The sequence below is a fragment of the Patiria miniata genome, unplaced genomic scaffold (assembly GCF_015706575.1).
Source record: "Patiria miniata isolate m_02_andy unplaced genomic scaffold, ASM1570657v1 HiC_scaffold_18, whole genome shotgun sequence".
NCBI classification, from domain to species: domain Eukaryota; kingdom Metazoa; phylum Echinodermata; class Asteroidea; order Valvatida; family Asterinidae; genus Patiria; species Patiria miniata.
Window position 1 is genome coordinate 14,703,449 of NW_024037056.1, and position 21,240 is coordinate 14,724,688.

The following is a 21,240-nucleotide window of genomic DNA, read 5'->3' on the forward strand; positions in this document are numbered from 1 at the left end:
AGGAAATCTGTGAATGAAGTCTTCAAAATGGCGGCCAGGTGTCATAGTTGTGCAGCTTGGAGAAGATAAACGTAAGAGCCAGCTCCGTTCAACTTTTTTATAGGTAATGTCAAACGTTTATTATTAAATGTTTAATAATATTAGTATTTCCTGAAGCAAAGGAACATTAAAACGGTTGAGTATAAAAGAAAATGTAAAATAGCTCATACGCAGATGAATCTAAGCATCGTGTACAGGGATCGTGTAAAAAATGGTTGATTTTACTGGGCGGATTTGATATGCAATGTTTTTATCATAAAGTGATTTAGAACATTTTTTGTAACATATAATTTTTTTTTGTAAATATAAGGCTTTGCTAATTTACAAGTATTGGCATTTGTAATTAAGTACGATATTTGACATTTTACTTTTTTGTGTTTAATATGTCAAGCTTTTCAGTGTCGATTGTAGGCTTAGGGCTAATCGTTACAATTTAAGCAAAAAGCAGCTACAAAACATGAAAACTCAAAAGACAAAATTTAATGTCAACTTTGTTCAAGTCAAGTTCATTAAAAGATAGTCAAAACATGATTTAAATATACTCGGATTTATGAGCCACATCAATAGAGTCGTTACAACATCTTTGTTTTCCCCAAAATTGTGATTCGAAATAGGTCATGTATATATATCCTTAATTTACCAAAGATAGGCAAAACAGAAACGAAAATTTTTTTTTAATTCAATGGTGATCAATAAAATAAAACAGCCGTCGTACAAAATGGGAACTTGCTGCTATAGTTTTAAAGTTTCACATTTTGAAAGAACAAGTATACTTGGTATATATTTGGTATATGACACTATATATGACACTATAGTGTCATATTATACCAAATATTAATTTAACATTATCGTTAATAAATACGGAGATTTCACCATGGAAAAAATTTAAAACATTGTCGATACATTAATTTTAATCAAATATATTTACAAAGGGTAAAACGTTGCAATCGTGTTTCCTCTAGACAAAAGTAAATTGATTAATTAATAAGCTGGGCGCACGCTTACGCATGCGCAGAGAAGCGTATGTAAATTAATTGCAATTCTCTACCCGATTTGTACTTAACAGTAAAGTTTAATTGAAATATTTGCTTGTTTAAATTATTATATTATTTACAGAGATGAATGATAGATTTTCTTACTAAGAATCATGCAACAAATAGTATAAACCTCAACTTTACAACGAAATTATGCGTCCATTAACCGAGCAAAAACACTCACTAATGGAGGAAAGAAATATTTCAGTAAAATGGATCAACGGAAAAATCGACTGGAACCCTTTTTCCTCTTGATATTACCACTGGTTCCACCAACAAATCATTTAAAATACAATAAATTAGTTGCCTCGACAATTGGCCAAAAAATTGCCAAGAAAAAAAGTTCATCAAAATGATTAATGATATTGGAAATGAACAATACGTCCTTAAGAGCAAAAGTCTTATGAATTAAAAACATTTATAAGATTTCAAAAATACTGTTTCCAGTCTTTCAAATAAATTAAAAGGTAGCACAACCCTTCTTACTGTCACAGACGTCACATGGATCGGGACGGAAGCTGATTGGCTCTCTGAGATGACGTAATAAGGGTCAAGGGTCACAAGATGGCGCGTGCGCAGTGATTTGTCAACGTGTGTTAGTGAAAGTGCTTCCTATTTGCAAGATATAAGACAAATGAGTTCAACTCGCATGATTGGCGAGACTGGTAAAAATAACAATACTTTGAGTAAATTCCTCTTATGAAGTGCTTCATTTCGGCAATTATTTGACACGAAATATAACAACTTTAGAGACATGAGCAACCAATACCTGAAATAAAGTTTTAAGTTGCGTTTGTCAAATTGTCAAGGTAACCCCTTCACTTTTGTTCTCATAATTTTATGTTGTAACAATATTTATAACTCTCGTCGGCCTGTTTCGATATTTTGTTCTCCAAAATGCTAAAATAAATTATTGTGCGGCATTGTAAACTTGTCCACAAGTGAATCAATTTATCACAAATTTCATTATAAATTTCTGTAATTTGATGTGATTGCGATAATTTAAAAAACAAATACTGTTAAAAAATGTTTACCTTTCACTGTCCCGAGTCACAGTAAGGCGGTACGTAGGGTGCTGGACACTCGCATGTAAATCGAGGGATCAAGGAATCCCTGCCAACTTTACAAATGCCGCCATTTAGGCAGGGACTTGGCGAACATGGGCTCGGCAACTCTAAAAACCAATCATATAGTCAAATATTTGCGGTTATTTCCTGCATTATTAAGTTTGTTTTATTGGTGAGGATAAGCAAAAGGGCGCCAACACGGTGCGGAGAGGTCTCTAATACAGTCAAGGTAATATTGTAGAACAATCACCTCGGGGGAAATGGGTCAATATTAATTCATCCGAAATTCGCTGACGAACTCAAAAAATCTTAAGGGCTTTTACAATTCATGTTTCATATACGCCTGAGGTGTGAATTCTACCCATAAAATTATTTTTACATCGACGAAGTCACACAATGCAAACACTGTCGCGTCAGAGAAAATGATTGCAATTATCTGTACACCTGTTTTGATGATTGAAAGACGGAAGATTTACCGTATGCACAGGTTTGTCCACCGTAGCCCCGCGGACATCTACACCGGATGATATCGTTGAGTTCCAGGCAGGCACCGCCGTTCTCGCACGGTGAGGACCTACACCCGACCGGTTCTGGGAATGAATATATAACACACATATCAGCTCCTAGACGAACTGCCTGGCAATGTCATAAAAGCAAATTATGTAGTTTGTTAGGTGTAATAGAAATCTATACTTTTTCTTTTCTGTGTCAGAGGTGGCAGATGTGAATGTGCAAAAAATAGTCACTGAATAATGACAGAGAGCATGCATCTTGCTCAATAACGGCATAAGAATATGACCCTTATTGATCATCTTAAATTTGTTTCTTTGTATATTTTATACTTCAGGATAGTGGTTTTATTTCAATGCTTGGCTGACCCAAGTTAGTGTTGGTTTGTACTTCAGTTTGGTAAAAGAATTTTGATGTTTCCGCAAATAGGTCCGTTGAGTAATTTGGCGACCTTCCGTTTTCCGCCAGTATCGTGAAGTGAGATTTTCGAGAAAATTTTACACGGATAGAAAGCTGGATTGTAGGGCAACAACATGTGATAATCCCCAAGTTTTTAGACGAAGTATTTCAGAGATGCGGCGAGATTTTTTTATTTTTTTTTGCCAAAAACTGTCTATGGCGTATCCGGTTTGTAAGTGTGACGTCATCTCAACTTAGCCATGCTTTACTGTACATGGTGTAGCATGGCACCAATGGAACCGGAAGTTAACGCAACTTGAGTGTTTATCCAATGGGCGCTCGTAATCAGTGGTGCGTGCGCGTGTATGACGAAGTCACTTACGAACCGGATACACGTTTTACCACGCTCGCGCGTGCGCAGGTGGTACGCGCGCATTCCATCTTCTCTCGACCAATAGGATTTCGAAATGCGCGAGTGCCTTGTCTTTGAGAACAGGTGCAAACATACGCGCGCGCGTGACTTTACCTGTAATAAAAGCTCATTGGCCGTCGTATTTTAATACCCACCTTCATACGGCGTTTCTTGTCGAGATGACTGGAAACAAACGCTTTCCTCTTTCGACTCCGGCAGTGAATAGCAGAAGTTACCGAACACTTCGAACTCCCTACGAAGTTGCGAGGGTAAATTGGAAAGACAGGAATCGTGGACCTCACGACAAACAGACCGACATGGCAATTGGAAGTCCAGTAACGTCGTAAGGTCATCACCACTCTGACCTGTTGTGTCGATTTCCGGGCACTGAGGGTTTAGGATGGTGCAGAGAACTCGCTGGGCGTCCGGGTGACAACTCGGGGTCAGGAAGTGGTAAGACAACTCGAAGAATTCCATAAGTTCATCGTGGGTTTCTGTCAACTGGAATGGGTTTGGGGAGACGGTTTGGTTGTAAGGGAGGAAGGGACAACATTGAAGGATTGGGATATCGATACATTCTACACAGGGAAATGGACAAAATAACACAATTATTGGCATTTGAGTCAATTTATTGCAATTTTTGTATTTACCCAAAATATATGTGTGTTTTGAGCCTTCGCAGCAGGACTAACTTTACAAACGTAAATTATAGTCTGATACAGTCACGTGATGGTGTCCTCACGTCGTTAATGCGTTTTTAGGCGGATTTTTTTTCAGTGTGTGATTTGTCCTCTTCCGTTCATTTATTACCAGAGGCTCCAAATCCCGTAGTTTCACGTGAAGTCTCGTGAGCGCCTGGATCTCCTGTCGAAATGTCAAAGAAAACAAACGGACGGCTTTGTAAATTCAAATAAGTTTTCCTAGTGAACTGACTCGATAATGGGAACCCACACAATCGCAACCTCCTCTGCTGTATTACGCAGGCTAGTTGACGTCACTGACTATATTTATCGCGTATTTTGTTACAGTCTTAAGACACGGAAGAACGATATTACTTGCTCGCGAGCAAAATACTTGGCTTTAGGGGTATTCGTTGCCATGGTAACCGAACTAAGGAATTCGCCTAAGAGGGTTTCGTTTCAGTTTCATACCCTCGGGAATGGTCCTCAAAAACCTCTCCCTGATCAGGAATATTTTCGTGACTTGTTTTCAAAGTATGTAATTTGTTTTTTTAAAAGAGAAGATTTCCGAGAAGCGCTACGCTTCCCTGTTGCGTCAATTGCTATCGTAAGCTTACTGAACTCGGTTTCAGCGTGTAAACAGAATTCAGATTTAGTTCCAAGATAAGTGACGTAGTCAGTTCGTGCTGGCGCTTGTATCAATTAAAATTCGGGGCACATTGAACCGAAAAGAAGTTAGGGCCAAAAAAACATAGTACACATTTTCGAACTGGCGTGAGAAAATAATGAAACTACAAGCAGGATGCTAGACAGATGATGATGGTACAGACTGATGAAGGTCATGATGGTGATAATGAGGTGATGGTGGTGAAGGTGGCATTGTGATGGTGATGATTGGAATTATGGGGATAAGAATGGACCAAAAGAAACATGAGTAGAAAGAAAAGTACGAATGAAACCCAGCCCCCACTCGGAAACAATTCCATCCAACACTGGTCTACTTCTTTATTCTAAACCACTAAATCAACATGAGGAATGTGAGGACGATATACGTGGCTATGAATATGGCAATGAAGGTGGCTGTGGTGAGCAGAAAGATAAGAGTATAACCCAGCTTTAATAGAGAATCATATCTATTGCAAACTATATTCCATCAAGGGCGGATCCAGAACATAATCTTTGGGGGGGCCAAAAAAAATTTTGGTCCCCCCAAAAAGTGGGTCTAAAAAATTACGGCGTGGGGTTCGGGGCCCGCTAGGGCCCCGAAAAAATTTTGGATTCTAGATGCTCTGTGGTGCGATCTGAGGCAATTTCTGACCACTTTAACCAATTTTTTTTGAGGAAAAGATGGTGGTGTACTCATTGCCTGCCTTTATTGCGATGTCACATAAAAAAAAAAAAAAATTGGTTTCGTTTTTGGGGGGGCCATGGCCCCCTTTGGCCCCCCCTGGATCCGCCCTTGTATTCCATTCAGAACTACTGATACTCTATTACTCTATTTAAAACTACTGCTTTAATGACTGATGAGGAATGTGATGATGAAGATGAAAAGATGAAGATGACGGGATGATGCTACTCATGCTGGTAAGGTGATGACTGATGGATGAGGAAGTCGTCTCAAGACATTGAAAGTCAAGACGATATCACTCCTCTGTACATACGTGTGTTTTTGGATATTCCACAGTTTTTCCCCTCATAGCCTGGGGGACAGATACACGTGTACTGCTCCTGACCAGCCACGGTGCTGAACCAGCACTGTCCGCCGTGCTGACACGGGTTACTGTTGCATGGGTTACTCGGTGCGACTGGAGGCGGGAATCAGACCATGAGACAGATATCAGAGAAAAGGTGAGACAGGTGTTTCTCGAAGATTGATTACTTAATTGATTGATTGAAGCAGGTTGTTTTGCTTGCGGTATTTTGGAGTGTTTGTATTTTGTTGGCAAAACAAACAACTGAAGAATCGGACTGTATCTATGTGTAACGAGTAATTCAAGTCCAAATATGTTAATTTGGCTTTTTGTGGGAAAATAGAGATCATCAGTTTGTTTTGTTGTTATTAATTAATATACCATTGGGAGGACTGCTAAAAAACTATTGACGATCAACAACAGTTTAGAATACCTAATATGGACATGGCTACTATTTTGTTTAACCGAAAAAAATAAACTTTTATAGGTGCCTATTGGAGATTCAAACTTGACATGCATATTAATAGAAAGCCCTGACAATACTGAATTTTCGGTAAATGCCTTTAAAGGGGTCTTTTTAAAGAAAAAAATAATAAAACAGAAATTACGCCGCGAGTGTTTTACCATATTCACAGAACCTGCCGCCCCAGCCAGAGGCGCATGCGCAATTAAAGAAGTACGTGTCACCACGGCAAGTTCCGCCATGTTGGCACGGGTTGCTCTCGCACAGCGAAATTTGCACTGAAACAAAGAAGAAAACAGACTCCAATTTGTTCAGCATCTCTCTTGACATTTTTTTGACATGAAATTAGTCTGTGCACTGGTCTTTTCTGTGTTGCCAGAGCAAAGCGCGTGCAGGCATGCATTGTAGCGAAACACGAACGATAAACAAAACCATGTCCGTCTTGAATTATTGCGTTGGCACAGAATTTACGTTTTCTAACGTGTGCCTAAAAAAACAAACAATGCTTTATTTTACAAACAAGGAACAGAATATGCATGTAGGTAACTACAAATGTATAACATTGCTTAAAAGGCAATGCGATTACAACACGCGACTGAAAACCTACAAACGCGTTGAAGAGAAAATTGTTAAAGTTGTGCTGGTGAATCTTGACGTGCAAAAGTGTTTTATTTATCCATGGTTAAGTGTGCGTGTGACGCAGCTCGTAAATGAAATTAAGACTTTTGACGACATTTAAGCGACGTGATTGGTGCACGCTGGTGTGACGTCCATGCAAATGAACCATGTCATGCATATGGAGAGTAATAACTCTTACTTGTCTCACAACTCTCGCCTGCATAACCCGCCGCACATATACAGCGATAGTAATGAAGCCCGCCCTCACACGTGCTGTTGTTCAGACAGGGATGGGCGTCGCAGAGTGACTGTTGAGCTAAGATTGAATAAATTTGACTTTCCAAAATGTGAAGGTTTATACGTATTTTTATGGTAGCAATGTCCAGCAAAAAAAGATATTCAGACGACAAACAATGTAACAAGGTAAGTGGAACACCAGTATGGTGATCCGCAGGTCGCAGGTTCAGACTTGCCCTAAGCAGCTTTTATTGTTCAACATTAAAGGTTCTGTTTGATGTAGCCGATCAGATATTTCACTCTCCAGTGTAACATCCAGGCAGTTCTAGAATTTGGAAATATTATAGGTTCCTTATCATTGCTAGAATTTGAGAAAGCAATACATGTATGTTAATGTCACTAATCAAATTGAGTTAAAACCGAATTTGTCAACTAAATTTTAAAGGTGGTTCGTAGCCTACGGCAGCCATATTGTGGCAATTTCTCCGCTGCTAAATCTTTGCGGAGGCGGTGAAACACGAGTAATATGGCATGAAACATCGGTTTCCACGCCTAATTCTCCACAGGCTGAGCGAAGTGAAAATTGGTCAGTAGAGCTATCGTATTGATTTGTGCAAATCCATTAAAATCAGATTACGCTGGTTAAGCCATAGCCAGCGTTCGTAAATCTCGTCATCACTGCGAGTTACCTTAGCTTAGAAGCCGCAGCCGCAGCAGAACGGGAAGAACTCCACGAGGGATTTCAGAGACACAGCTGTCATGATCAGATCGTGTTGCATTTTTTTACTCACCGTTTTGACAGAGATCTCCGGTGCTTCCCTCGGGGCATTGGCAGGAGAAATACGGGTCGGTATCAGGCTGAAGCACGCACGTACCTCCGTTACTACACGGGTTATCGTTGCACGCATCTGAGAAGAAGAGTGTGTATATATAAGATATTATCATCATCCTCTGCGCAAGCTTATTATAATGATTAAATGTAAGATATGGGAATCGTACAATGGGACATGCATCTGTTTGTTTTTGGAAAGAGAATGCATTTGTGAGAGTTTTTGTTGAGGAAGTTATTATTGGCAGTTGCGGCTGTCTTGACTCCAATTTGACTTGATTCGACGATCTTCCAAAAAATCTGAGAGAAATTAACAATACTGCTTCTGATGAAAGTATATATTCAACTATAGGTTAATGTAAAACAGCGACTGGAAATACTGTAAGAGGTAAACAACAGATAAATTTAACTTCAGTTGCTGTTGAAAATCCTCCCTTTTTATGTATTATGGTCTCACATAAATGATGTTATGTGCCAAAACAAGTCTTGTTTGATCCGTAGGCTTAAGGTTTAAATGAAACAGTTTTGTCTTCTTTTTGGAAAGTTTTGTCTTCTTCTTTTAAAATTCGTCTTTATCAACTCCTTAAAAGGAAAAAAATGCAGGTCTTACACTTTATACTAGAGAGATTATTCAACTAAAAAGGACGGGACGGATTTGTAAGGTGGCCTAGAACATTCTTGGGAAAAGAGAAAAATAATTTTGAACCAACCTTTTGGTAGAGGGTTCGAGGCAGTCGTTGGCACCAGCTGACCCGCCTGCTCAACTGTTCTGGATACTGGCGGCAGAGTGATGGCGTCAAAACTCAGACTCTCTGTCGTGTTAGAAAAAAAACACTTCTGATCCAACCCGATCCGATAAAAGCCCTGTTTTCTATATTGCATATATTCATTTCTAAAAGACCAAGAACACGGGTAAAAAGCAGAATTCCAGGATGGACAATGTCCGATTACTTTGATTCACCGTAACAGCATCGTCCCAGGCCACTTTTAAATTGTTACATCTGAGAAACTGTTCACTGGTTATTTATAAATAATTGCGAACTTATTCATAAGGTCGCCGATAAAACCCGTATGGAAATTTCTTTTGTCATTTTTCACATCCTTTGTTTCTCAGCGTGACTTCAATGTGTGCTGCCACCAAGCGCGACCAAGGGTCCCCTGACAATCTTGACCTTTGACACCACTCACCCGAGTCGAAAGACAGACTAAATTCAATAATGGTGAACTCTCCCAATGCGTTTCCGTCAATGGCTTTGACTAGATGCACATAAGCCTCGTTGTACTCAGGGGCTGAGACTTGTTTGTCTTTATCCTTCTTCAGGTCAAACAAGATCTTGGGGATTTCAAGATGGATGGCGAAATCGACCACCACGCTGCCCTTCCTAGAGAAAGCAAATGAAAGGTAAAGTTAACGGATGCAACCCAAACTTAGCCCAAAATATTATTGTTTACTTCAAAGTCATTGATAATATTGTAACGAATGTTGGGAATGAGTTAAACATGGTGGAAAATACTTTAACACGATTAGTGAAATCTTTTACAAAATATTTGTAAGATGTACTTTACCGTAATATTACCTTCAACATATCACCCACGATCAAATAATGTACTTGTATCACTGTATAACTTGTTAAAAATAATTTGAGATGCAATATAACCAAGAAAATATTGCGAAAGTTCTGGAGTAAAAATTTCCCCCAATAACTTACCTGATTCCTGAGACGCTGCTTCCGACGTAAATGTTACGAAATAGACTTTTGTTGTAAAGCCGGTCCATCTTTCAAAGAAAAAAAGACAAGCATCTCTCAAACATCACTATTGAAAAGTTTTATAGGATTGGTATTTAACTTGAATATTTTCCCGTTGTAAGGAAAGTTTGGAACAGTGTTGTACAGTCGCGATAACGTATGACATAGGAAACTGCGACATTTCTTTAATTCCGAAGGCACTTTTTCGACTTCATTTCCGTCGATAATGAAAACTAATCTTTAAAATCTGATTTTTGCTTTATATCTAAAATACTTCTTTCAAAAAGATCTCAGTTCAAGCACATTAACACGCATGACACACTTGCACCGCGTTATCAAGGCCCGCTAATGTGACTGGGTCGCTCTGTTACCATGGCTACCGTCGTTAAGGGAAGATTTACAACCTGAATAGGGTGGCATTTAGAACCCTCAAGACTTCATTTTGGTGACAAGTCTCATCTCCGAGAGTTTCTAGTTCCGGAGATAATGGTGACGAAAGCTTTCTGTTAAAGTGAAAACGGTTCAAACAACCGGATTCGAAATCGTGCAGTAGACACACTTAAGTTTAATGGTTCTTTTTTATTTTGCTTTTTTTCTGAGGAGTTTCTTGAGGAGAAATGTTCAACTTACTGCATCAGTGACTTCTTTCTCCAAGGAGGCAAATTCCTTTGTGGTTTTATCGGCGTAAGTTTCTTGGTATTCCCGATTGGATATATGTAGGCTGCCTAGTATCGTCACTGCCTCTGTCATGCGGTTAAAATAAATCAAACCAGGATGTTTAAGTTATGGTAATCTCGTCAAATCGCGAGATAACCAGCACATGTACGAGAAACCATGGGCCATAGAGGGATAGGCCTATTTAGACACAATGGTGTCTTGATACGAATTTTGAATTAACCTTCATCATGGAAACAAATCTAAAATGTCCCATTTCTATTTTGTAATCCTTGTTTTCCATACCACTCATCCCAATGAGGCGTGCTCAGTTTTACTGCTGTGTGCATCTGAGTGCGCATGCGCAAATTTTCTCGGGAGCTATAGACCGAATAAAAATAGAAATATTTGTATGCTTACCTGGAACTTCCAAGTTAGGTTTATTTCCTGAAATAAAAGAAAAAGCTTTTCAAAGAAAAGTCATTCCTTTCTTCATAGCCGTATTATGTTTATATTTTGCTTCATCATTAAGTCAGTGAACTTTTCATTTATATACCACGTAGAGCTGTTGGCATGGTACTCAAATCTTTTTCTCTTTTTTACCCCTTTCAGGTAGGGGCTTGGTATGGAAATAAACTGAACGCATGACTCTGCTTGTAAAAATGTGTAATCATAATGACATTTACATTAAACAACATGCCTTTAAGTCATAACAATTTCTGGCGCCGTTAAAAAGAACTCTTGATTATTTATTACCCTCGTTATATTTTTGCCCCAGGCTTCAACCAAAGATTACAATATCCCACATATTCCCAGCGACCTCTTCTTGGTTTTGTTTTTCGTAGTCGCACAACCTCGCAGAGATAAATTAGACTGTTTCGAATTGCCTGCATAGCTGACATGGCAGTTCAACGGCATCAGGTTTCAATATTAACATGTGTAGCAGTGTCTGGTTCCGGACCCACTTCATGTGTGTAGATCGCACCATAGCGTGGTTTACTTATGACAGCCCTGCGGTGTAAGTACCAACGCAAGAACCCTTTACGAGGTTTTCGGTAGTTCGCTCAGACAGGGACTTGAAGTGGGGGGGGGGGGGGGGAATGGCTTCCATATGTCTAGGCATAGCTGCCTCGACTTTGTACCCAGAAGCAAAAATGCTGGAGTTTGACAAGCATGAATAAAGTCCTGAGGATGCGCAGGCAGCTTCAGGAAATCCCGTTTGTGTTTCTAATTATCAAGTAATGATGATGAAATACTGGGTTTAACTTGTGCATTAGATATTAAAATGCCAGATGCACAAGCTTTAACGGTGGCTCTGGAACGACACGTTGATATCAACCTTCGCCATATCAATATTCAACCTTCGCAATGTGCATTCGCTTTCGTGACCCCGAAGATGTTGATTAAACGAAACAGAATCCTATGTAAGTGCGAGGAAATTGAAAAATGACAAGAAACTGACGCGCCTCAAAAATGTCCCTGGTGCGCTTTTAATGGTCGCTTGACATTCATGTATCAATTTCTCTGCTGACAGCTGATACTAAAAAAAATGTCAGCCTTAAAACTACATACATAGTTGCGCTTGTCTTACTGTCTTGTCAACCCTTGTCTGGGTTGTCTTCTTATATTTGTTGCTATATTTTGTTTCTCCTTATACTAGCTTCCTTGGGATGAAGAAAAAATGGGACATGAACCCACAATGACCACGACCACTACCGCGAACGTGGTTGTCCCCCAACCATATCAACGTGTCTTCTGCAATATTACCTTGCTTTGATTTTCAACAACGTTATTTTGTAAGCTGTGCCAAGAGCTTTTGGAAAAAAATTAATATGCTTTCTCATGGGTGGGACGTGAACCTACGACCCTCCGCTGCTTACTGTCCCACTTATCTCACTATTATATGCTGATCATAATAGAAGATGAGGTTAGCAATGTATGCTGACGGTTGGAACGTGAACCCACGACCTCCTGCTTACTAGAGCAGATGTCTTGCTATTCTATGCTGATCATAACAGAAGTACAAGATTGTATACGGTATAGCCTCTGGATGAGGTCAGCAACGTCACGGTTGGGACGTGAACCCACGACCTCCTACTTACTAGAGCAGATGTCTTGCTATTCTTTGCTAATCATAACAGAAGTACAAGATTGTATACGGTGTAGCCTCTCGATGAGATTAGCAACGTATGCTCACGGTTGGGACATGAACCCACGACCTCCTGCTTACCGTTCCACTTATCTTACCCGTTAAGATGACAGCCAGAGCTACAGCCACGCCCACCACGGCCAATAGGAGGAGTGTAACCAACACGAAAGGTTTCATGCGATGATGGGGCCTCCTATCGCCACGCCCATCTAAGAAACCGTCGTAAGACGGGTTGTCCATCATCATGGTAACCTGTGGCAACGGGGTCAAAGGTTAAGATTGCACATAAAAAAAATATCCCATATCTACTCGACCTCTAAATCCAAACCACCGCGCCGCATAAAAGACCTTCAGTTGGAAAAGATGCGATTTGGAGTAAATTTTGAACATTATAGAATTGACGCATTTTTCTTTTTACTTCCATCATCTTTTGGGATTTTTTTTTATTTGTCGGGTTGTTGGGGTGATTATTTGTTTGTTTGTGTGTCTGATTGTTTATTGGGTTGTTGGTGTGTTGTTGTTTTTTACGATTTCGGTCTCTATGTACAAGTTTGGAACAAGTCGTAAAGAAAGTTCAAAAAGTCCCCGATTCAGGGTATTTGGATTTTCTCAGCTCTCCTTTTTTTAAAAACTGTTTCTGGAAACGAAATTGCCAGAGGTCGTCGACCGTTCTCGCCTTCGTGTTCAAGTGTCTATTTTCTCGTTAGCTGTTTGTCCATTTTCATGATCTTTTAGAAATCCTGCTCCGGGGCTCACTCTAAAATAAACCAAGTTGTTATCAAAGACGATCTTCTCCCTTGGGCCACTACGCTCATTGCATTAAGACGATCAGTTGGACGATTTCTGTCCTCTGATTAGGATTCAACCGATGTCATATCAGCACAAACAACTCGCCAAGCTGACCGAGTCATCACAGAAAATAATAGAACCCAAACTCTCATAATCTTCAACACAAAACGACCCAAGCAGCAAATCCGCTTTGTCGTGTACTTTGCAATGTGACATATTCTGGGTTATTTTCCCCCGTGGATTTATAAGTAGAACGGTTCTAGTTTCAGTCAATGGATTTCGGGGAATTAATCAGCTTAGATTTAGGAATGGTTGGATTATTTTTGTCAAAAGCAAAGCTCAGTTATTTAAAGTTTGTGGCTTGCTTCAAAACACCATGAAAACGCGCGGTGACATTTCTTGGTTTTGTTTGGCGGTTTCAACGGGTAATGAAAGTAGCGGATGACTGTCATACACATGCTTACTTTGTTAATATGGTTCAAGCAAATTATAATGTACACAGCTATAATACTAGGTCATCATCCCTATCGCATATTTCCAAGTTCTGAACGTCTGTCTTTAAACACAGCATGAGGCACTCGGGGCCACTTCGCTGGAATGAATTACCTTTAGGTTAAGGAATAGCCAAAGCCGATTCAGTTTTCAACGTAATCTTAAGTCTTACCTTCTTCAAAGGTGAATTTGTATTTCTTCTTTACTTTTAAATCCATCCTTACTAATTAGCAGTTGGATGAACCACTGGAATTGTGTGTGTACTTGTTTTGTTTCTTCAATATGTAATGTTTGCGCGTTGTCAATTTAGTATGTACTTCAGCGTTTGTAATTGTACGGGCACTCCCTAACACAAGCTACGCTTCTTTGGATGTGCCTCCAATTCCGATTCTTCTTTTAGTGATTTATTTATTGATATTTTTCCTTGTTTGTTTGACTTGGAAATAAATGTTGATGAAACTAACTAATTAAAACTACATGCATGCTTCGCCCACCGTCTTGTTGGTGTTGGCTGTGATTGTGAATATGTTTTGTTTTGAAAGTAGCCTATGCTTTTAAACAAAACACGTGGAGAAATATCATTTGACTCAATTAATTAACAGTCTTCTTACAAGCAGGTGTACGGCTATGCTATTATCCACGATGCACAGATAGACCTATCCATCTGACGGGCTAGATCGGCGAAATAAGCACACTTTTATCTCCACCAGACCGGATTAGGCCGACATGTTTTGATTTTCATATCGTAATAATGCGCATTTAGATGCTGGCCTTGGGGCATGGGAGTTGGAATCGCCGACCCTTTACTAATACTGACAGGTGTATTCTGTCATCTGGAATGGTATGGGCCTATGATTACGGTCGAGTCGCTTCACCCTCTGGCCTAAAACGCTGGCACGAATCGTAATATAATTGCGATCATGAAGGGAAGACATGTCAAAAGGGGGGTGAAATATTTTATTAGAGCATAATTTTCTGCTTTGGGAGCGCAATTATGGGTTGAACGCTGATGAATGTCATTCGATTTTGACGATTGTTGTTTTGATGGGAAAATAATTTAATATATTCACAATCACGTTTAGTGTGAATTTAAAAAGAAAACTTAGTTTATAATGTGAGAGGGGTGAAGAGCTGGACAGCAGGATTGTAGAGGTTATTTCGTCGACTGAAATCAGTCGTCGTTTCAGTATTTTTTTCAGTATTCAATCTGAACAGTATTGAATCCCCTTATGTGTTTGGTTGGTCAATAATAGCATCTATATGCCCTTAGGCCCTCAGATTTGAAAACTGTGTCAAAACAAACAAGGCGGACGTGTAGGCCTATTCAAAATATAATTCTTCTACAATTTAACCCATGTTAATTCCTTCAATATATGCTGTGAGCGTTTAGTTTATAACTTAAGGACATAATTTATATATATATAGGCCTACAAGTATATTTTTCTTAGTTGTATAGTCGCGTATTATATACGACTATTATTGTTATACGTAAACGAAATGTGATTCATCACTGTCAGTAACGATGAAATAATATTCTCGTTTAAATAATTGATTAATTAAACTAAGCAGAAGCAGTGGTATGTCATTGTCGTGCCGCCTATTCATGCGACGATTTCAGTTATTGATTTAATTAAGTGTAATGTTTATGCTCAATAGAACGTTGCATTCACACTGTTGATGCGTGGCACATAGACCATCTAATACGCGTTTAGTTGCCCGCATGACACCATAGGTAGAATATCTCAATGAGGGACCAGTTTGACTTGGAATTTCGCCAGTAAATTTATCTCCTTACGACCTCATCCGTGCCACAACCTTAACTAATCTGTCAATGTTTTCTTTTGTACCAATTGTTGATTTTGGTGTCACGGTTTCAGCAATTTGTTTTGCTCAAAATTTCTTGTTTTTCTTTTCGGTTATATTCTGGACGTTAATGTTCCGTTGTCCTTGGTATCATTTGGTAATTATATCTTTTATTTCTGATCAAGTGTTTTTGCCCACCTGATTGGATATCAATGAATATCAGCTACCGCTTTCAATTCGTGTTTTGTTATTTCTAACATATGAAAATCAGTTTTGCTTTGTGAACCGCACCAAACCAAACCAAGCTTGTTTCATATACAATAATTTTGATATCAGTTTCAATTTTGATAATTTGTAGGATTTTAACTTGATTGAAGAATTCTTCAGAATAACTCACCTTCCTGTAATCAGAAGAACTCATCTTGGAATTTTAACTGTCTCGAAATTCTTCCTGGTCAGTTAGTTCATAAAAATCGCCCCAAGCCTCGCAGCAGGTACGAATTTATGGCCTAATTTCAATAGTTTGTCACTATCCGCGACTAAAATAACACTCTCATCGGCTAATGTAAATTTGTCTCAACGCAGGACGTCTAGTTTAATCAGCGTGATTCCAGCGACTGTCTCCCCGTAGATCTGCGCCTCCCGTCGGTAGTGTTTATTGCTCCGATCACGCTGTTATCAACAGCACCAGCTGTCGTCTGGCGAGTATATAGCATCGCTCTCTGTCTTGGAATGCTCTTGCAGCCATGGTAACTGCATCCTGACCGCTGTTCTATTGCACTACTGTCTTCATGATCAATGTACGTGTGTGTGTGTGAGAGAAATATAGCCTGTAAAGCATCTGTGGACTGGGATTTGTAGATGGAAGACGCAGGATAGAGCGCTGCACGATTAGGAGCAACGGCCGACACGCAATCTCATTATAGTATGTCACGTGTGGGACTCCGTGCCTCATGTACGTGCGAAGCGGTCTCGTTTACACATAGGCCTAGCCTCCGTACGTGCGTGCAATGGGTTACAAATCAATCCAAGTCTGGTTCCCACATTATGCTGCCGTTCTGCCGCTCGGTTTTGCATGGCGTCTTGAGATGGACGTGAGAGGAACACCAACTAATTTACTCCAGCGATCTTTGGCTACATTTTTGTTGATATTTGTTACATTGGAAGTTGTACTTTTTGATGCTTTCGATTTGAATAGTTACATCCCTTTCTGTTTGTTGATTTTAATAGGTACAAACTGGACGAGACCAAGACTAGTCTATCCAATAGGTAACTATGGAATTATTTGCATATCCAAAACGAAAGTGTCGTGTTTACGCCAACCCCAAGGGAAATTATATTGTTGTGGGTCACGGATCATTACTTCTGAATTAAAAGTCGAGCTGATATAACTTCTTCAAGTCTTTCCCAAATGTTTTCATCAGATGTTGAGGCCTATTAACTATGATTTAATTGTCAGTTTCGTTTACCAGTGCTGACTGATGTGGTAAATTGTACAAGAAAATCAGTGTGCGCACGCGCACAATGTTCAATAAAAATCACCTGATTTCAACTTTTCAACATCAAGTTGACAAAGCACGTCAATCAAACAGTGCGAACTGACCAATTAGCAGATCACGACTTTTTGTCAGGTGACTAAGTCAAACCCCATCACAAGCACTGGATGCGGAGTTCGATATATATCCATTACTTGCCAAATGCGGTATCGAATCAGGATACAAGAGCAGTTTCCTATCCAGGGCTTACTTACGGGTCCATTTCAAGGTTCACAGTTTTATGTTGGAGACGCGAAGGACATTCACACAGAAAACGACCTCAGCTCAATTATTCTGTTACGCTCCGGTGCTGTGACCTCGGAGGATCTAGGACTGTCTCGAAAACACGGATGAATAACCATCGCTGGACAACGTTTTTGCTGGAGGGTGCATCCCAGTAAATAGGCCAAAAATCCGTCCGCCGAGCTCATAAATGAAACTTATACACACTCACATTATTCTACATATTGTATATTATAGAGTTCTGGAGCCATGAAATGAGGGAATTGAAGACATTATTTATGGCACTGCACCTCTGGCCTGGACTTGGGGCTTCCAATTCTGAGCATTTTGTATGCCATTGGGTTCGAAAGTGGCGCTATTTAGCGACGGTTGTGGAGGGATCCTTTTTGTCAAAATGGCTATACTTTGCCAGTTCTGGAAAGATATCAGTTGTTTTAGGGGTGCGTCTTTTTAGGGTGGGAATTTCTCCAACAAGTCATGGGTCAACCGACAAAAAAGTTGAAAAGATAATGAAAGATGACATATTGACCATTATTTTTCTGTGCAGCCTGAACACCTGTGCGAGTTCAGAGTAGTTTTAAAAGTTTGAAGTATGGGGACTTAGTGCACACTGGGCTGCATACTGGAACACACCTCAGTCCCCCATTGTACGTTAGACCTGTATATAGTCGACTTACGCGTTGCGTGGATCTCTGATGGTGTTCGGCAATTTTTATTTAAATTTAGTCACAATGAATGCTCAAAAGATTGACTATCCCTATCCCAGCGATAACAAACCATAACCCGCTGGCTCCGCATTTAACGCAATAAGGTCTGCAACCAGGACCATCATTATACATGTATAATTACTGACATACAGATCCTCGTCATTTGATTGGTGGAACTCACATCACGCGACATTCATTATTGCACCCATTCACACTGGGGATCAAAATATCCCATTCGCCCATGGTGAATGGGATTTACTATTCAACAGTCAAGGCCAAAAAAAAGTCTCCGGTTTCTGGTATGGAGCTTGCCCAAAAAGTGGTGCGGCGACGCGGCTTTTTTTTCTTTTTTTTACCTGATTTTTTGCTTCAAATGTCGGCTGATGACTGCAAATGGTGCCCGACTAAACTTAGTGCAAATATATGGGAGTCCAGAGAGGCCTCATAAAGCTTATTCTCGACCATAACCCAATCTAAAAACACGTTAAAATTGTGCAGCAGCAGGATTCCAGTCAAACCAGTGAGTTTGGCGGTTTTGAGACATCATCTTTCATTGAAAAAAAAACTTTTTCATTTTGTGGATAGTGGAGTGAACTATTGATCGCAGGATCTGTGGTTCGAGCCCATGCCCATTTTCATCAAATATATTTGTTGGTTGGGATAGGTTTAATCATAGGAAAAACATTCCGAGAACCAAAGTATTGTGGCGCAACCGACCCCTGACCAATTGTGGCGGAACCGGTGGTTGGCAGAACCCGGGGGGACTGGTCTTCTTTATCCCAGGACTCTAGCCAACTCCTATTATCCCACAAAAATATTTATTAACCTTGCGCAAGGATGAGCGGTTACCCTGACGAAAGGGGGGATATAGTTAACGAACGGCGGACTAAGCCTAGGGGCAGTTCGTTTGGTGGAAATATACCACCGTTTTGTGATTGCTTGACTCAAATGTGAACAGAGCACTAATTAATTATAATAACCTTCACAATGATCCAAATAATTATCACAGAGACAAATGTTTTCAAGGACGATCAATGATTGGTCTTATTCTCTAATCAACTATCAATAATCTGTATATACACAATCAATCAATTTATACAATTATATAATACACAGTTGCAATAATCCTAATATCTCAAATAAGGGTCAACTGCACCCTTTGGAATGATATAAGCTTACAATACTCCTCACAGGTGATAATCCTCACTTGTGATAAACGTAATAGTGGTCAACTGCACCACGACTAATAAACAGGTTTATTTAATCTCTGTGGTCAACTGCACCACTTAATAACTTGAAGTCTCTACTTAATACGAATCTCTAATTACCCTCACCTAGATTGGGGTAACCCTCACAGGAATTGCACAATGGGGTACTGAACTATAATATCCTCACACGGCCCCGAGAACGCTACCCCGGTAAACCTCACAGTGGACAGGAAGCTCAAGGAAACTAGGGTTGCACTGCACCGGGAACCAAACCAATAGGTCTAGAACAAGCGGCACAAGCAATCCCTCCAGTCAATCCGAGCTCCACTTATCCCGATCAAAATTGGTTTACCCCTCACATTCACACAAGGCCCACTATAGTCCAGGCCCAAATGTAACCCGCACCCAATACACAGAATTAATGAGCCTTAATTATCCTCACACGGAGATTAATGTGGACCGCAATTAACCTTACACAGCATTAGCGGAAGCAAGCTTTAAGTGTACCTCACAGGAACCCAAGGCAGAGTCAACCAGTCAGGCAATTTGTCCAGTGGTTATGCGATCGCCTCAGCAGTCAGGCCCACCGTTCCGGTGTTCAACAGACCACAAGCAATCCCACACAACCCAAAGTCCTCCCAGCCTTCAACCAATTATTTCCAACTCGTCCCCTTTTGTTCCAACACTTATCCAACCCACTAATTACTCTGACCCACGAGTTACGATGAGCTGAAATTGTAATAACAATTATCTCAAATACTCGGCAGTCTTAATGCACAAATTGCTGCACAACTGGTCGCACTGAAGCTCACCTAAGCTCCCTGATGCAGTCGTTGCAATTATTGTTCCGGCTACGGCTCGCGTCGATCGTCAGCTCTTTTGTTCCTGCACAATAAAACAGTTATGCTAGACTCGACGCCATCTTCCGAACTGCCCGGGCGATGTCGCAACACCACGCTAAATCGCCCAGATGCGCGTCTGTGATTGGTCAAGGCGCGCACTATTAATATTAATGCTCTCGACGCGCATAAATAATTCATGAGTTAGACTCGCTGCAGTCTGTACTACCCTGTTTCGCCACAGTCTCTTCCATCCAGACAGCGTAATAAATATTCATGTAAGGGTGCGTGTGTGATTGGTTAAAATACGATGTATGCTGCAAAAAAAAAATACGCAGGCCGTGCCCCTGTTTTGAGACGCCTTCGAGCGCTCACGGTACTCAAGCCGCCCCAGAACTCGAACAACTCCAGCAAATAAAGCGGACATGTTTATGGTGCTTTGGAATTACATTTCTCAACGACTGAGCCGTGAGTTAAAGAGGACTTTTGGTGGCCTTGTCATCCGAAGAAGCCTTAGCTAGCCCAGCATGGCTGTCTGGGCGTCACTTGGGCACAAGTGGCCAACGTGTTGGCTCCTGATTGGGCTTCTGGTTGTCTTATTCCGACCCTCGTCGTGTCAAAATGGTAAAGTTGGCTCTTTTTTATTTACTATAAACGCTACACCTAGGCGTTTCCCCTTGTTACATTGTTATAAGGCCGTTTCGTGCTTAAATCTAAAGCCCTGTTCATACTTCGTGTGAAGTATGAACCAGGCTTAACGCGATTTTGTGTTGTCACGCCGGGCCAGGGCCGGGAGTATTCGCGCTGCGAATTCGCAAAAAGTTGAAAACATTTCAACTCTGGCGAATTTCGCATCGAGTGTTTCGGGGAGCCATTTTCGCTTCACATTCGCATTCACTCTTCAGCCAGTTCGATTTTTTTCCATTAATCCTAAAGGGGCCGGGGGCGGAATCCACCCCCCCCCTCAACATTTTCCGCGATAGCCTCTAAAAAAAAGTTTCGCGACCCAAGCTGTTATGACTTTTTAGCCTCGAGCTTTGCGCATCTTTTGATACCAAAAACATAAAAATCGGACCACGGGTTGCCGCGTAGCG

General features: G+C 40.5%; 2 protein-coding genes across 7 annotated transcripts in view; one reads left to right on the forward strand and one right to left on the reverse strand.

The window, feature by feature from the left end:
* Positions 1 to 499: 499 nt before the first annotated feature.
* LOC119724807 (sushi, nidogen and EGF-like domain-containing protein 1) lies at positions 500 to 17,172 on the reverse strand. 5 transcript variants are annotated; one of them, XM_038196024.1, is made up of 16 exons: positions 16,012 to 17,165; positions 12,629 to 12,782; positions 10,802 to 10,828; positions 10,358 to 10,470; positions 9,689 to 9,756; positions 9,168 to 9,361; positions 8,690 to 8,791; positions 7,942 to 8,058; positions 7,113 to 7,229; positions 6,457 to 6,573; positions 5,803 to 5,946; positions 4,272 to 4,325; positions 3,617 to 4,039; positions 2,617 to 2,730; positions 2,108 to 2,247; positions 500 to 1,685 (listed from the first exon to the last, which is right to left on the reverse strand). In XM_038196024.1, the coding sequence occupies exons 1-15, from the start codon at positions 16,033 to 16,035 to the stop codon at positions 2,111 to 2,113; spliced, it is 1,905 nt and encodes a 634-aa protein (XP_038051952.1). In that variant the 5' UTR covers positions 16,036 to 17,165; the 3' UTR covers positions 500 to 1,685; positions 2,108 to 2,110. The 5 variants fall into 5 exon arrangements, with proteins under 5 accessions (XP_038051952.1, XP_038051953.1, XP_038051954.1 ...); XM_038196025.1 differs by lacking the exon at positions 4,272 to 4,325 and having other exon boundaries at positions 500 to 2,247; XM_038196026.1 differs by lacking the exon at positions 7,113 to 7,229 and having other exon boundaries at positions 500 to 2,247; positions 16,012 to 17,163.
* A 3,314-nt stretch (positions 17,173 to 20,486) lies between these two features.
* The window catches only part of LOC119724809, a 69,696-nt gene continuing 68,942 nt past the window's right edge, over positions 20,487 to 21,240 (forward strand). For both annotated transcript variants that reach the window (XM_038196031.1, XM_038196032.1), the window contains exon 1: positions 20,487 to 20,770. In XM_038196031.1, coding sequence (XP_038051959.1) covers positions 20,674 to 20,770 — 97 coding nt within the window. In that variant the 5' untranslated portion in view covers positions 20,487 to 20,673. The remainder of the gene's footprint in view (positions 20,771 to 21,240) is intronic.

Coding starts and splice junctions, on each gene's coding strand:
- LOC119724807 (XM_038196024.1), bottom strand. CDS start 16,035: ATGAGTTCTTCTGATTACAGGAAG. Junction 9,757..10,357: donor AGAAAGAAGTCACTGATGCA/GTAAGTTGAACA, acceptor TTTCTTTGAAAG/ATGGACCGGCTTTACAACAA. Junction 5,947..6,456: donor CGGCAGGTTCTGTGAATATG/GTAAAACACTCG, acceptor TCCCGCCTCCAG/TCGCACCGAGTAACCCATGC.